We start from the raw sequence: 14,033 nt of genomic DNA, 5'->3' as shown, positions 1-14,033 counted from the left end.
AACACAATGTTTTTAATAGCTCTATATATTAATATTAAAGTAGCCTATATGTCTGAAAAGAAATGCCTTTCATCAAACAGAACTTGACTTTTTAGAACTATTATAGTTTGTGTGGAAATGTGATTATTCATTTATGTGGAACATTTGCTTTTAGCCCAAGATCCCTCATTTTATGAGCCAGGGACCAGAACTGGCCAATTATCCCTTGATCAGCTCTGATTTGTGACGGGAGCAACAAATACTAGAAAATCGTATTTATTGACTGCATCAAAACTTGGAACTCAAGCCTGTTTGGGCTATAAACAACCAACAGCTTTTACTCAATTCAATACAAGTTATTTATATGGTAGCAATCAGTGTTGTAGTACTCGAGTCCGAGACTCGAACTCGAGTCCGAGTCATTAGCTAAATTTAGAGACTCGTGACTTGACTTGGACTTGAGCACTGATGACTCGAACTTGGACTCGGACTCCTACATTCAGATCATTCTGACTCGGAAATTGAGAAAAAGACTCGACTTTTTTTATATCATTAGGCTATAATTTTAATATGTCATTATAATATTATTTGGTGTATGATTTTAATATCTAAATGTCGTACCGCGCACGTGACGTCACCATCTCATGAGCAACGCCCCTTGCCACTAAGGTTGGGCAAACAGTGTGAGAGCGCTCGTAGCAACAGACACAAGGATATGACCGACTTTTCCGCTGTTAAACTTTCACAAGAGGATGTCCAGGCGCCCATTTTACTGGTAGAACTGTTGAACAACATACCAACGTTCAGCTCAAACGATGGCTTGAGTGTCGAGGGGTTAGAAAGACTGGAAAACTGGCCAAGTTGATAGGAAGGTAAGTCGTTGTTTTTCTCCTGCTCGGTGTTCATTACGTCATCGGCCGTTTTTTTTCTTTTTGTAGTCACCGTCCAGGAATCGGTATACATTTTCCGGCCCGCCGAACAATTTAGTCCGGTCCGGTGGCGAAATGCATTATCATTATCCAACGGCTGGATCTCCTCGCTACATCGACCGATCTGCACCAGATTTGTTGTGAGTCATGGGGGAACGCTGCCGAACGCGTTTGTGGGAATCGCCCGGTGGACGGGAGAGGAAAATGCGTAACAGCATCTGCGGTGGCGGCCGGCCGGCGGTGCGCGAACCCCCCCGGCCGGCCGGCACCACGGCGGTGCGCGAACACCGCCCGCCGGCCGGAGCCGCGGCGGTGGCCAATAGGCCGGAGTGCGCTTGGCTGCGAGGGCCGATCGACGCCGCTTGCGGCTTTAACATCCTTCATATGCGGCCTATCAGCGTACCTCGAGTCGCTGTTGTGCATTCCATAACAACAATGTTTAAAAACCATGGTTAGGAGACGTCTTAGACTTGGAAAAAGCGGTAGTTTTACCGAGTAAAACCAAGGGTAACTACAGCGAAAGAGTTATTAGTGCAATGGAATGTTACTGCTTCATGTCATACATCACACGTCAATAGTGACTCGACTCGGACTCGACTCGGATTTTTTTTTTTAATGACTTGGACTTGACTCGGACTTGAACACTGGTGACTCGAACCTGGACTCGGACTCGAGGCATAGTGACTTGACTACAACACTGGTAGCAATTCACAACAAGTCCTCTCAAAGCACTTTACAAAGTCAGTTCTATCCTGTCACGGTTAATGGTTAAAATTCTTTTATCTAAGGAAACCCAGCGGATTGCATTGAGTCATTGACTTGCAGCTTTCACTCCTCTTGTATGAGCGTGTAGCAACACAGTCAATAGTTGCTCGCATCGTGTAGTTGACTTTGCAGCAATCCCTCATACCGAGCAGGCATGGAGGTTTTCCTTTCATTCACTTTTTTAAAAAATATAAAAAAAAATTAGATCAAGGTTATGAGCATATATTGCTTTGAAATTTTTTTTCTCCTTACTGACTTCTGCTTCTTTTTTTTACTTTTTTGTTGCACTTCCATGTTTTAGAAGATCATATTCTTTATTCAAGGTGTTTAGAGCTTGTTCTAACAAAGATGAAATTCTTGAGATCTTTATTTCTTTCACTTGCCTTGGTTAAGGTTTATGGTCATGATTTAGTAATACAGAAAAACTAGGAGAGAATGGGATCCATCTGTGAGTTTCGAGGCCAAAACCACTGGTGACAAATGTGTCAAAGAACAAAACATATTCGGTGGAATGATGAGACAAAAATAAAAGTTTTTGGTTGGTGTGCGTGAGACTCGTTATGTCTGCTATAAAACCAACACAACAAAAAGGGTGTCCTGATGATATTCACACGTGGTGGTGATGCTGTGATCGTCTGGAGCTGCTTCAGGACCTAGACAAAAATAACATTTAACAAATTTCAATCTGACTGAGATGCTGTGACTTGTCCTTAAACAGATCAGTCATGCTTAAATATCGTCCGTCGTGACCAAATGAAAACAGTTCTGTAAAAAAAAGGGTAGGTAGTTGTTTCTCCACATCGGCGTTAAAGACTCAAACCAGGTATCAGAAACGCTCGATGGCAAAAACAGGAAATTCCTTCATGTTCTACTACTGCTGCAGCCTTGAAAAGCCTGAAAGGTCTCTTTGCAAATACTGAATGCTGCCTGGCAGGAAGATCATTTTGTCAATCGTTTACATATTTTGTTTTCAAGTGTTCACGGGCTTAGGCGGTGTGTTTGTGACAGTTGGCTAACAATAGAGCATCAAGGCCAACGCTGTGGCTTTCTAGGGGCTGAAGTCTTTTCCCCTTTAGCGTGGTTTAACTGCAGGGCACAGCCAGCATGCAGCCCCCGTTCCCCCTAACTCCTGAAGGATTCACCGGGTTCTTCGGTCCTCCACCTCCATCTGTGCTCCAGAGGTTTCAAGCTCTGCCTTTGACTGCAAAGCCCGGCTGTTCCTCTTTCTCCTGGGGGCGTCTGCCCTCTCGTATGTGTGCACAGTCCCCTGTCTCGTGTCGTATGCTGGCCTTACAGACAGACGTTTTAATGCGACTCGACATCATCGTGGTAAAGGACAGACTGAAAGGGCAAAGAGCTCTGTGTGATGGAAAGCACAGCTGCTTCTCTTCTATGTATGTCACTTATGTGTCCTCTGATTTGTAACAAATTCCTCTGAAGAAGTTATCCATGATCTTCTGAGCCTGATTTTGCGTGAACACATTGAGAATGTAGTTTTGAAAAACCGCGCTCTTGTCTTGTGGGTTATTAGTATTTATAAGGATTCAGGGAAATTTCTTTTCTCGTGGACCAGATCTTTACTCTTGTGGGATGATGGCAGCGTGCTTCTCAGTTCTTTGGGTTTTGTGGATCTGAAGAAGGCTTACGTCAATGTCCACAGAGGTGTTTTGTTGGGAGTGCTACAGGTTTATGGGGTATCTGGGTGGCTTTTAAGGGTCATACAGTACTGATGATCAAACATGTACAGTACACAGCTGCTTCCACATTCTTGGCACAAAGTCGAACCTGTTCCTGTTGCACATTGGACTCCGCCAGGGATACCCCTCGTCACCGATCCTGTTTGTGGTGTTCACAGACCGGTTTTCAAGGCGCAGTCGTGGAGAGGATGGGATCTGTTTTGGGAACCTCAGGCAGCTCCTCTAAATCTGAGGCCATGGTCCTTGCCTCAAGCGGAGGAGTTTAAGTTGGTATCTAATTCACAAATGATGGTGGGTGCCTCTGCGGTAATGCTCTGGTCTGTTGAGGAGAAGAAAGAGCTGAGCCAAAAAGCGAAGCTATCGATTTACCGCTCCGTCCACGGTCCGACCCTTACCTGTGGTCACGAGGTATGGATCATGACTGAAAGAACAAGGTTCTGGATACGAGTGGCCAGAAACTGGCCGGGGTCAGCCTTGGAGATATGATGAGGAGCTCTGTTATCCGATGGGTGGGGGGGGAGCTCAAAGTAGAGGCGCAATTGCTCCCCGTCAATAGGAATCAGTTGGGGTGGTTTGGGCATCTGATCAAAGCGCTTCCCTTTGGGGGGGTTTCTGAGCACGTCCCACTGGAAGGAGACCCCAGGGAACACCCAGAGTTCACTGTAGGGACTGGATATCCTGTCACGCCTAGGATCGCCTTGGGGTCACCCCAGAATGAGCTGGAGGATGTTGCTGGAGAGTGGGATGTCTGGGTTTCTCTCCTGGGCCTGCTCTCCCTACAACCCGATCTCAGATAAGCGATGGATGGATGGATGATGCAATCTTGACCATAACGTTCAGTCAGATACCACAAGAGAAAAGATTCAAAACTGAACGAGACAACTCATTATGAAAAGGTTGGGAAAATACCAGCAAATAAGAGCCCGAATAAATGTGACCGTTTTCACCTCTGACGTGTCAACGCGCCTTACGAAAGGCGGCTTTATGTGCCTCTCAGGTGTGCTGTCCTGCGACGGCCCGCAAACACTTAGGATCAGCCTACAGGAAAAGGCTGGGAGGAGGAATGAAACGCAGCCCCAGCTTTAAAGGATGCCCTAGCCATCGCTAGCTTCAGTTTGTTGAGACCGGAGCAGAAACGTTGGAGGCTGCTTTGTGATGAGCCTTGTGCGCTGGCGTTTGCCGCTGTTGCGTCACTGCCCAGAGGGGGGCAGAGGCCGTATTTTTAGACGGGACCGAGCATATCCTCTAAACGAACGTCAGGCACTCTGCTTGCGTATGCTTGGATTATTGTGACGGAGCTATTTTTAAGCTTGGCGTGCTAGAGTGCCTTTTTTATTTTTTTCTGGGTCAAGCATGATGCCAGTACTCTGGAGGATGCTGGTGGATAGACCAGTACAGGTTCAGATGCTGTGCACTGCGTCTGCACCGGACTCCAAAGTTGGAGTGGGAGATCAAATGGGCTCACGCGTGCAATGGCGAAGGTTTTTTTTTTTTAAGGACAGCCTGGTGTCTGGAAATTAAATGCGAAGGAGAACATTTCCTGCATCCCGTGAATCAGATGGTTTCAGTCTCAACGGCATCATTACAAGAGATTTGCAAACTAAATCTGAACCGAAACCAGTGTTTAAATACAGCTTTAGTACACGAGCCGAGGCATATTTTCCAAACACTGAATATATTTAATCATTTATTTGTTGATTGATCCCAATGAATCTGGTTTTAGTCAAAAGAAAAAGAAATATTTGCTCTTTATTTCGCTGTTGTTTATACGGACGGTACAGTTTTTTCTTGCAGCACCGTTGTCTTGCAGCTAGAATATTATTCCTCCAACTGCTGATTGGAGCCTTTCAGTGTGTTGTTTGCATGTTCTCCCCTCATATGTGAGTTTTTTTCCCCCCCTGGTACTCCTGTTTCCTCCTACAGTCATCATGCATGTTAGGTAAACTGGTGATACGACGTTACTCCCAGGTTTGTCTCTTTGTGTGTGCACTGCAAAAACAGAGCTAAAAATAAGTAAAATGTTCTTAAAATTAGTGTATTTTTCCTTGATTTGAGCAGGTAAACAAGATTTTTTGCACTTAAAATGGGAACAATTCATCTCCCTCATCTTATTTCAAGTGCGGTATATCTAATTACCTTATTTAAGGGATCAAAATACTCATTCCATTGGCAGATAATCTTATTTACCTGCTCAAATCTATGACAAAAACACTAATTTTAAGAACATTTTACTTATTTTTAGATCCGTTTTTGCAGTGTGGTCGTCTGTCCTGGTTTGCCCCTGTCTTCCTGTGACGGAGCTTTACTCCGCCTCTTACCTGTAGACTCTCCTCCACTCTTAGCGGGATTTAGCAGGTTCATAAAATTAATGAGGGAGCCCCACCGTGTCATTTCATTTGATTGCTTACGTCAGATCAAATGAATAAATCACATTTTTATTTGAAACATCATGCCATTTTTTCTTTTTAGATTGGTTCTTAGGATTGAGTATTTATGTTCAGGTCTAAGCAAAAAGGGACTACATGTGATGAATAATGCATCTGGTGGAGTAACTGAACTGCCTCAGCATCTCTACAAATCCCCCTGCAGTGTCAGTGCCGCCGATATTTCTTGGTGCACAGAGCACTAAGGTGTTTTCTCTTCTTTTGCTGCCATTTTTTTTTTAAAGACCTCATGTCACTTCCTTTTTAAGTGGCTTGCCTGTTGACTAGAACTGAGGTTTTCCTGTGGCCAATCGGCAGCCGGTTAGAAGTCAGCAGGAGCATTTCTTTCGATATTTGTCTTTTTAATCGAGTGATTTTAAAAGAAATTCTCAGAAACGGAGTTCAGCTTGGTGACATGTTTTTTTTTTTTTTTCAGTTTCAAGTTGAGATTGAAGTGGTGGTGACCTTCCTCTCCCAAGCTTGGCCTCCGTTTCTGAAAAACCTTTCTGGCTGTTGGGCTTCAGGCTTTGCTTCAGGGCCTCTGCAGTTAGCCTAGTTTTCTCCAAGTGTTTCCCAAGAGTGCGGCTATTTTCAGCGATACTATTTTCCTGCTGCCTTGTCCCTCCTTGTAAACTTCAATTCAATTCAATTTTATTTATATAGCGCCAAATCATGAAACATGTCATCTCAAGGCACTTTACAAAATCAAGTTCAATCATATTATACAGATTGGGTCAGATTATACAGATTGGTCAAAAATGTCCAATATAAGGAAACCAGTTGATTGCATCAAAGTCCCGACAAGCAGCATTCACTCCTGGGGAACCGTAGAGCCACAGGGAGAGTCGTCTGCATTGTACATGGCTTTGCTGCAATCACCTCATACTGAGCAAGCATGAAGCGACAGTGGGAAGAAAAACTCCCCATTAACGGGAAGGAAAAACCTCCGGCAGAACCGGGCTCAGTATGAACGATCATCTGCCTCGACCAACTGGAGGTTAGAGAAGACAGAGCAGAGACCAGTGTTGTAGTCAAGTCACTATGCCTCGAGTCCGAGTCCAGGTTCGAGTCTCCAGTGTTCAAGTCCGAGTCAAGTCCAAGTCATTAAAAAAAAATCTGAGTCCAGTCCGAGTCGAGTCACTATTGATCAAGTCGAGTCCAAGTTCCGCACTAAAGTAAGCATAGCCTACATGTTTTTAAACTAAAAAAAAAATCCACACTCCACCACATTGCACTAATAATTTAGATATTAAAATCATACACCAAATAATATTCTAATGACATATTAAAATTATAGCCTAATGATATAAAAAAAAAATCGAGTCTTTTTCTCAATTTCCGAGTCAGAATGATCTGAATGTAGGAGTCCGAGTCCAAGTTCGAGTCATCAGTGCTCAAGTCCAAGTCAAGTCACGAGTCTCTAAATTTAGCTAATGACTCGGACTCGAGTTCGAGTCTCGGACTCGAGTCCTACAACACTGGCAGAGACACAACAAGAGAGACAAGAAAGCACAGAAGTTCTACATTAGATGGTAGTAGCGGGTGAGCCGTCTTCTCTGGATAATGTCACAGTTAACAGAACGCCAGACCAGGTGTACCTACTATGAAGAAAAAGAGGCATAAACCAAGGAGGTATCGCCGTGAAAAATGTCTACAGTACAGCAAAAAACGGCAATGCCCTTTTAACCGCGTCTGAGAAGCCCGCCTGGCCTTTGTCAGTGTGGTGCATCGTAGAGCTTCTTGATCAGTGAGGTGTTTCAGGAGCTATCCGTAAATAGGAGGAGGTACAGGTATATTGGTTCCACCAGAAGCTGCTCTTTGCTTGGTGGGTAAGTGACGCAGTGGGAATATTAGTGCGCTTAGAGTGATTACACAGAAAGGCTAAGCTCCAGAGCCTTGTCCAGCTGCTGCTGTTTAGGTCAGAAATTGGTTAATATTGCGGTTCTGCAACACTGCAGTTAATTTTTTTTCCTCCCAAATGTAAGCTGTGTTAGGATATTGTTTTCATCTGTCATCTAACGCACTTTTTTATTGTTCAAGCTGTAACTAAGTTCAGGTTCATGTTGTTTGTTTTTTTGCCACGCTCGGATGGAAACGGATCTCTTAGTTTTTGCTCTTTTAAGTTACTGTCGGAGCTTCTTTGTGTCATACGGTATTGATAACCTAGAATGTTATTGAAAAGTTATTTTATTTGACTTTCATATATTATATAGACTCACCAAAATTCATTATGTAATTAACATATTTTTAATCCGAGCAGCTCCAGCAGCTTGGATCGGGTGCCTCTCCAGTCTTCCACCAGACTCTGGGGCATTGATCTCCGTCTAAAATGTTAAATTCACTTTCATCTTAAAAGAGGTCTTTGCACCTCGGAGAAATGTCCAAGTCTGTTCATCTCTGTCGCCTCGGTTGGATGTTTCTGATGTCGCTGGTTCTGGAGTGGCTTGGCAAAAGGAATGTCGTAGTCTGTGTCCCGTATACCTCTGTGTGTGCTGGCTCTTCAAATTCAGATCATGTGATCATCTAAAGTCTGATTATCCCTGCTGATTTAGCACTTAGCAGATAGATAGATAGATAGATAGATAGATAGATAGATAGATAGATGCGTTCAGCACTCTGTTACCAGTTTATTTAAGCTTATCTTCCCTGTGGAGGGTTTATGTTGAATGTGTTGGATACAGGTCAAATCAGCTCTCAGTCTTCCCCTATGATCCGATGGGTCATACCGTAGCATATCAGTATCAAATATCCCTTTTTCATTGCTGTTTTACAGTATTATGTTTTTTGTATTTTTTTTTTTTGAAAAACAGAATTTGGGTTTATAAGCCACAATTATCAAACATAACAGTAATGTTTTGAATCTATATGTGATTTTTCTTTTGAATTGAAAATAAATTAACCTTGTGATGATATTCTAATTTATTTTGATGCACCTGTATTTCTTAGTCTGTGAACATAAAAGGTGACTTTACTTTTTTGAGGTTTTCTCTTAAGAGAAAAAAAAAAAGAAGAAGTGTCTTTGACTGAGCGTTACTCATTTAGTCCAAACTGTTCTTTCCCCTGATGGAAATCGCTCTTCTTGCATCGACTCCTCTTCGTGTGTTAACGTGCTGACATTCAGGAGATTTCACTTAGATAAACCTGCGTGCGCCACGGCTCATGCACACAGTTACGCTCTTGATTTGTGCTTCCTTGGCTTTTGGAGAACTGGTCTCTCCGCACCGGTTAAAAGCAGACTTCTGCAACTCACGCCACCTACACGCTGCACACGCATAGCCCACACCTACCTCTAGCTGCCCAGTGGTTGGAAAACAAAGCTTTGTGTAACTCGGATGGAGCTATTTGTGAAACCTTGGTTGTGCAAAGTTATGTAAAGTTCCTCACTAAACTGTAATCCCCCTGTTGCCGAGCGAGGCTCCCCACGTGACGGAGCCGGAGGGCTGGGGTGGACTGGGCCGTGGCCTGCGTATAAGAAGAGAATGTTGTCCAGGTAGCTGCGCTTTTTGAGAGGTGCGATGCCTCGAACGCTAGAGCTTTCCGAGGCTTCGCCGGAGAATAACCATACGGGTTGCTCTCTCTTCTTCCTCAGCGCGTGAGCTTTGGGAATGTTTCTTTTCCTTATTTTTTTTTTTGAGGACTTTTGCTCCTTTTTTCCCTTTAATTGTTTCGAGTGGTGAGCGATGTGTTAAGAATTGGACTGACGCCTTTAATGGGATCTTTATGTAGAAAACAATATTTTTCTTTCTTTTATTTTTTTTAAAAACATGTTTTTTCCTTCCATCCGCAGGAACTCTCCATGCAGACTTCAGCCGGTGATCTGACGAGTCGCACATAGGAGCGCCCGGCGTCTCTCCTCTTCCCTCTCCCCATCCCTCCACCCCTCCCTCACCCTTTCCCCCCTCCCCACCCGTTTCCTTGTCTTTCTTCTTCCCGATTCCCTCCTCGTACCCTCTTCTCCAAGATTCACCATGCTCATTAAGGAGTACCGCATCCCCATGCCCATGAGTGTGGAGGAGTACCGCATTGCCCAGCTCTACATGATCCAGGTGAGGCAACAGCACGATGCACGGCCCACCTAATTTACTCAAACACTCACACATTCTTGTTTAAAAATACAAACTGAGGACCGTGCCTTGACTTCCAATTCAATTCAATTAAATTTTATTTATAGAGCGCCAAATCATGAAACATGTCATCTCAAGGCACTTTACAAAATCAAGTTCAATCATATTATACAGATTGGGTCAGATTATACAGATTGGTCAAAAATGTCCTATATAAGGAAACCAGTTGATTGCATCAAAGTCCCAACAAGCAGCATTCACTCCTTAGAGAAGCGTAGAGCCACAGGGAGAGTCGTCTGCATTGTACATGGCTTTGCAGCAATCCCTCATACTGAGCAAGCATGAAGCGACAGTGGGAAGAAAAACTCCCCATTAACGGAAAGGAAAACCTCCGGCAGAACCGGGCTCAGTATGAACGGTCATCTGCCTCGGCCGACTGGGGTTACAGAAGACAGAGCAGAGACACAACAAGAGAAACAAAAAAGCACAGAAGCACACATTGATCTAGCAATCTGTTCTACATTAGATGGTAGTAGCGGGTGATCTGTCTTCCCTGGATGATGTCACAGTTAACAGAACGCCAGACCAGGTGTACCTACTATGAAGAAAAAGAGAGAGAGAACAAAAAGTTAAAAGCTGAAATGACAACAGTCATTTCAATACAATGCAATGCAAAACTGGAGAACAGTAGAAATCAGTAATCCATTGGCCTCCATTTGTTTTCAACTCTTTCTATGGCCTTACCCTGACCCTAGCCCTAAAGCTAACCTTTACCGGTACATACCCAACCCCAATCCTAACCTAAATCTAACCGATGCCTTAGTCCTAAACCGAACCGCTAGCCCAGAAAAAAAGCGAGGAGCGAAAAGGGTTCTCGCTTTACATGAAAGTCCTCGCTTAACTAGTAAAATGAGCAAAAAAAGTCTCACTCAGCCGCAAGTACAAGCACACACGCACACACACACACGCACTAACCAACCTACCACCAGAAGTGAGAGAAAAGAAGACGGTCAGCTAAACGTAGCAAATAGAAGATAAACCAACAGGGGAAATTTTTCACCGACACACAGGTTTACTAAAATGATTGGTCACAAGTTGTGTGACGCAGAAAGAGTAGAAGAACAAAGAGTTCTTTTAGGCTGATAGATTATCCAACCGAACCTACTAAGCTGGCTGCTTTTAATTGTCGTAGACGTCACGTCTGTGCAGGAAGTGGGCGGAGTCAATCTGCTGTCGGCTACCAGACACGGCTCTGATGAAGCTAGACGCGGATGAGCAGCTTTCAGTGTGAAGTTGCAGTGCTTTGATAAAGTATTCCCACCCCTTTAACCCTGTCACGTTTTGTCAGCTCAGTTGGAAAATCTGCTGGCGAGACGACGGCGTAACGAAAGCAAATCCGCCGTTAAAAGAAAACCGTGCGAGGTCCTGTTTACGGCCACCAGGCATGAAGGGAACACCGGATGTATGTGGAAGAAGGTCTGATTAGAACAAAATGTGACTTTTTGGTCTCAATGCAAAACGCTGTTTATGGCTGGCAAGTAACGCTGCCTATTAAGATAAGATAAGATAAGACAGGCTTTATTGACCATTAACACGCAATCTGACTGCGAAACGCGGTGGTGTGAGCATCATGCTTTACCTACAGGAACCGTAAATATACAACCAGGGAGGAAGTTGATTAGTTCACATCACGTGTTAGGGTGGCCTAGTTAAAGTACAGACCTAAATTCAACTGAGAATCTGTAGCAGCACCTACAAAGGGCGGCACACAAATGTATCCATCTAGTCTATGACTGAGCTCGGGCTTATTTTTTATTTTTTATTTTTTTTCCCCAAACAAGATTGGGCAGAAACGTCCGTGTCTAGATGTGTGAAAGTTGAAGCAGTAATTGTACAAACCACTGACAAGAACTAGTTTGTAATTATCCACTGCTTTCTGCTGCCGTTGTTGCCTAAATTCCTTAATAATAAAACACAGAGTCTGCCATTATGACTCAGGTTGCGAGTAAAAAAAGAAAATATTTTACTTTCCGCTGTTTAGATACACTAAATGCATGTTTTACATGTAAGTGAATTTTAACCTAATTAGAGACGTTATAATATAAGTGGTCCACAGACTTTTTACAGTCTGTGAGTTGGGGGGTATTGAATGATAGTACTTGCTTCACATAATCTGAAGGTTGTGGGTTCGATTCCAGCTTCCCCTTGCCACATGTCGATGTGCCCCTGGGCAAGGCACTTAACCCCAAATTGCCTACAGAGCTGCCTCTCGGGGTATGGGGGGGGAGTGGTGGCCGAGTGGTTAGAGCAGCGCGCTTGCACTCAAAGAAGGATGCAAGTACCCGGTTCAATCCCCAGCGCCTGCACTCTGGGTCCCTGAGCAAGACCCTTAACCCCATATTGTTTCCCGGGCGCCGCACATGGTAGCCCACTGCTCCCCAAGGGTGATGGGTTAAAAGCAGAGAACAAATTTTATTGTAATGTATGTTTCAATGACAATAAAGATGATATTACTATTACATTATTGCTATTATAATCTTGACTCCTGCGATAGACTGAGGATCTGTTCAGGGTGTACCCCGCCTCTCGCCCATTGACAGCTGGAGATAGGCACCAGCACCCCTCAAGACTCCATAAGGGATAGACGTGTTAGAAAATGGATGGATGGATGGATGGATGGATGGATGGATGGATGGATGGATGGGTGGATAATCTTGACCCGGGTTATGTGATGCATGTCGGATGGTCTGTGACGGATACAGCCGTGTCTGATCAGGCGGTGATGGACATGAAGTGTGTGAAGGAAAATAGGCCGGCAGGAAAAGAGATATAGCACCATGTACGTCAACATCAACTCCTTAAGTCAACACAAAGCAACGCTCAGACTCTCGCAAAAGTTTACTTAGGCCTTTTTCGCACTCTGACAAACACGAGAGGGAACATTTTATATGAGCTCCGACACTAGACCCTCATTCCCTCAGTGCCTTTTTTTGCATAGCTTGCGTGTAACTGCGAGGCGTTAATCCTGCAGAAACATCTTAGCTGTGCTGCGCTCGGTTCCCCCGGCAGATCTGCACAGACGCAGACGAGGAGGCAGGCTGGCAGGTCGGTCCTCCGCGAGGAAGCGGCTCACGCGTCCGCTGGCAGCCGTACAGCGTTACATTATTGACCCGTAGTTACCTTTATCGCTGACCTCACCGTCTCCACACAGCTCGGCTGCTGTGAGGCTTCGGTCACCATGGCGACCATGACATCAGCCGCATGCCGGTGGTCAGGTTTTGCTCATGAGAGACTGAATGAAAAGAGGAAACGGGGCGGATGGGGGGGGGGGGGGGGGGGATAACATGATGGCGCTGAGAGGAAGGAATGGGAAGAAACGGGAGACAAAGCGGCACGCTTGCCTGCGTTGCACTGCTTCAGGTTACCAGGGCAGCAGCCACACGTAGGCCTGGCTGACGCCAATCCACTAAAGACCTCGTGGATGAAGACGGGGCCTCAGGACATGTTAGCCACGTCTGCACCGCGCTCAGCACGCCCACGCCATCTCTACTTAATTTCCCTTGCCCTTCCGCCGCCTTCTAATTCGATAGCCAGCCGATCATGTCTTCATAAATCTGCAGGGATTTGCATTAACGAGTGAAGAAAATTCATCAAGACAGGATTAAATATTAGAGCATTCTACTGTGGCTCAGCTATTTGTGCTGAAGGTTTCGTGTTTTTGACGTCGTAGCTTCTGTACATCTTTTGGAGTTAAAGTGCATCTCTGACAGGAAACATGGCTCAGTAAGTCGACGGCGCTAAGAAGGAACCAGGATGTGACTTCCATCCTGTCGGTGCAGTTATATCTAAACGTGATGCTTTGATGCTAACTGCATATTTAGTAACTGAAAAACAAGGTTGTCAAAGAGGTACGTTTGTGCACAACAAGGAAAGTGGATCTTTTGACACAGAAACTTTAATTTTGTGCCCTGGCCCGATGAAAATATTCTAAGGAGATCTTCACGTTTTCTTTCTCTCCTGTGTTCAGGCTTGCATTGCATCAGATTAAGGCTGGGCGATACGGACCAAAAACAAGACCTTGCTTTTTTTTTAGGCTGAATATTGATATACCATATTTATCTCGATATGTTGTTGTTTATCATAAAAAGGCGCCTTTGAATCAAAGCTTTTCCCTAA

At 44.6% G+C, this 14,033-nt stretch overlaps 1 protein-coding gene across 8 annotated transcripts in view; it reads left to right on the top strand.

The window, feature by feature from the left end:
- The window catches only part of LOC105926900 (membrane-associated phosphatidylinositol transfer protein 2), a 71,357-nt gene that overhangs the window by 18,227 nt on the left and 39,097 nt on the right, over positions 1-14,033 (top strand). For all 8 annotated transcript variants that reach the window (XM_036143736.1, XM_036143742.1, XM_036143739.1 and 5 more), the window contains exon 2: positions 9,581-9,839. In XM_036143736.1, the coding sequence (XP_035999629.1) occupies positions 9,762-9,839 (78 nt within the window). In that variant the 5' untranslated portion in view covers positions 9,581-9,761. The remainder of the gene's footprint in view (positions 1-9,580; positions 9,840-14,033) is intronic.

Source organism: Fundulus heteroclitus, chromosome 12 (genome assembly GCF_011125445.2).
Source record: "Fundulus heteroclitus isolate FHET01 chromosome 12, MU-UCD_Fhet_4.1, whole genome shotgun sequence".
In the NCBI taxonomy this organism is placed as follows: domain Eukaryota; kingdom Metazoa; phylum Chordata; class Actinopteri; order Cyprinodontiformes; family Fundulidae; genus Fundulus; species Fundulus heteroclitus.
The sequence above is the reverse complement of the archived record's forward strand: the minus strand, read 5'-3'. Positions and strand labels throughout refer to the sequence as shown.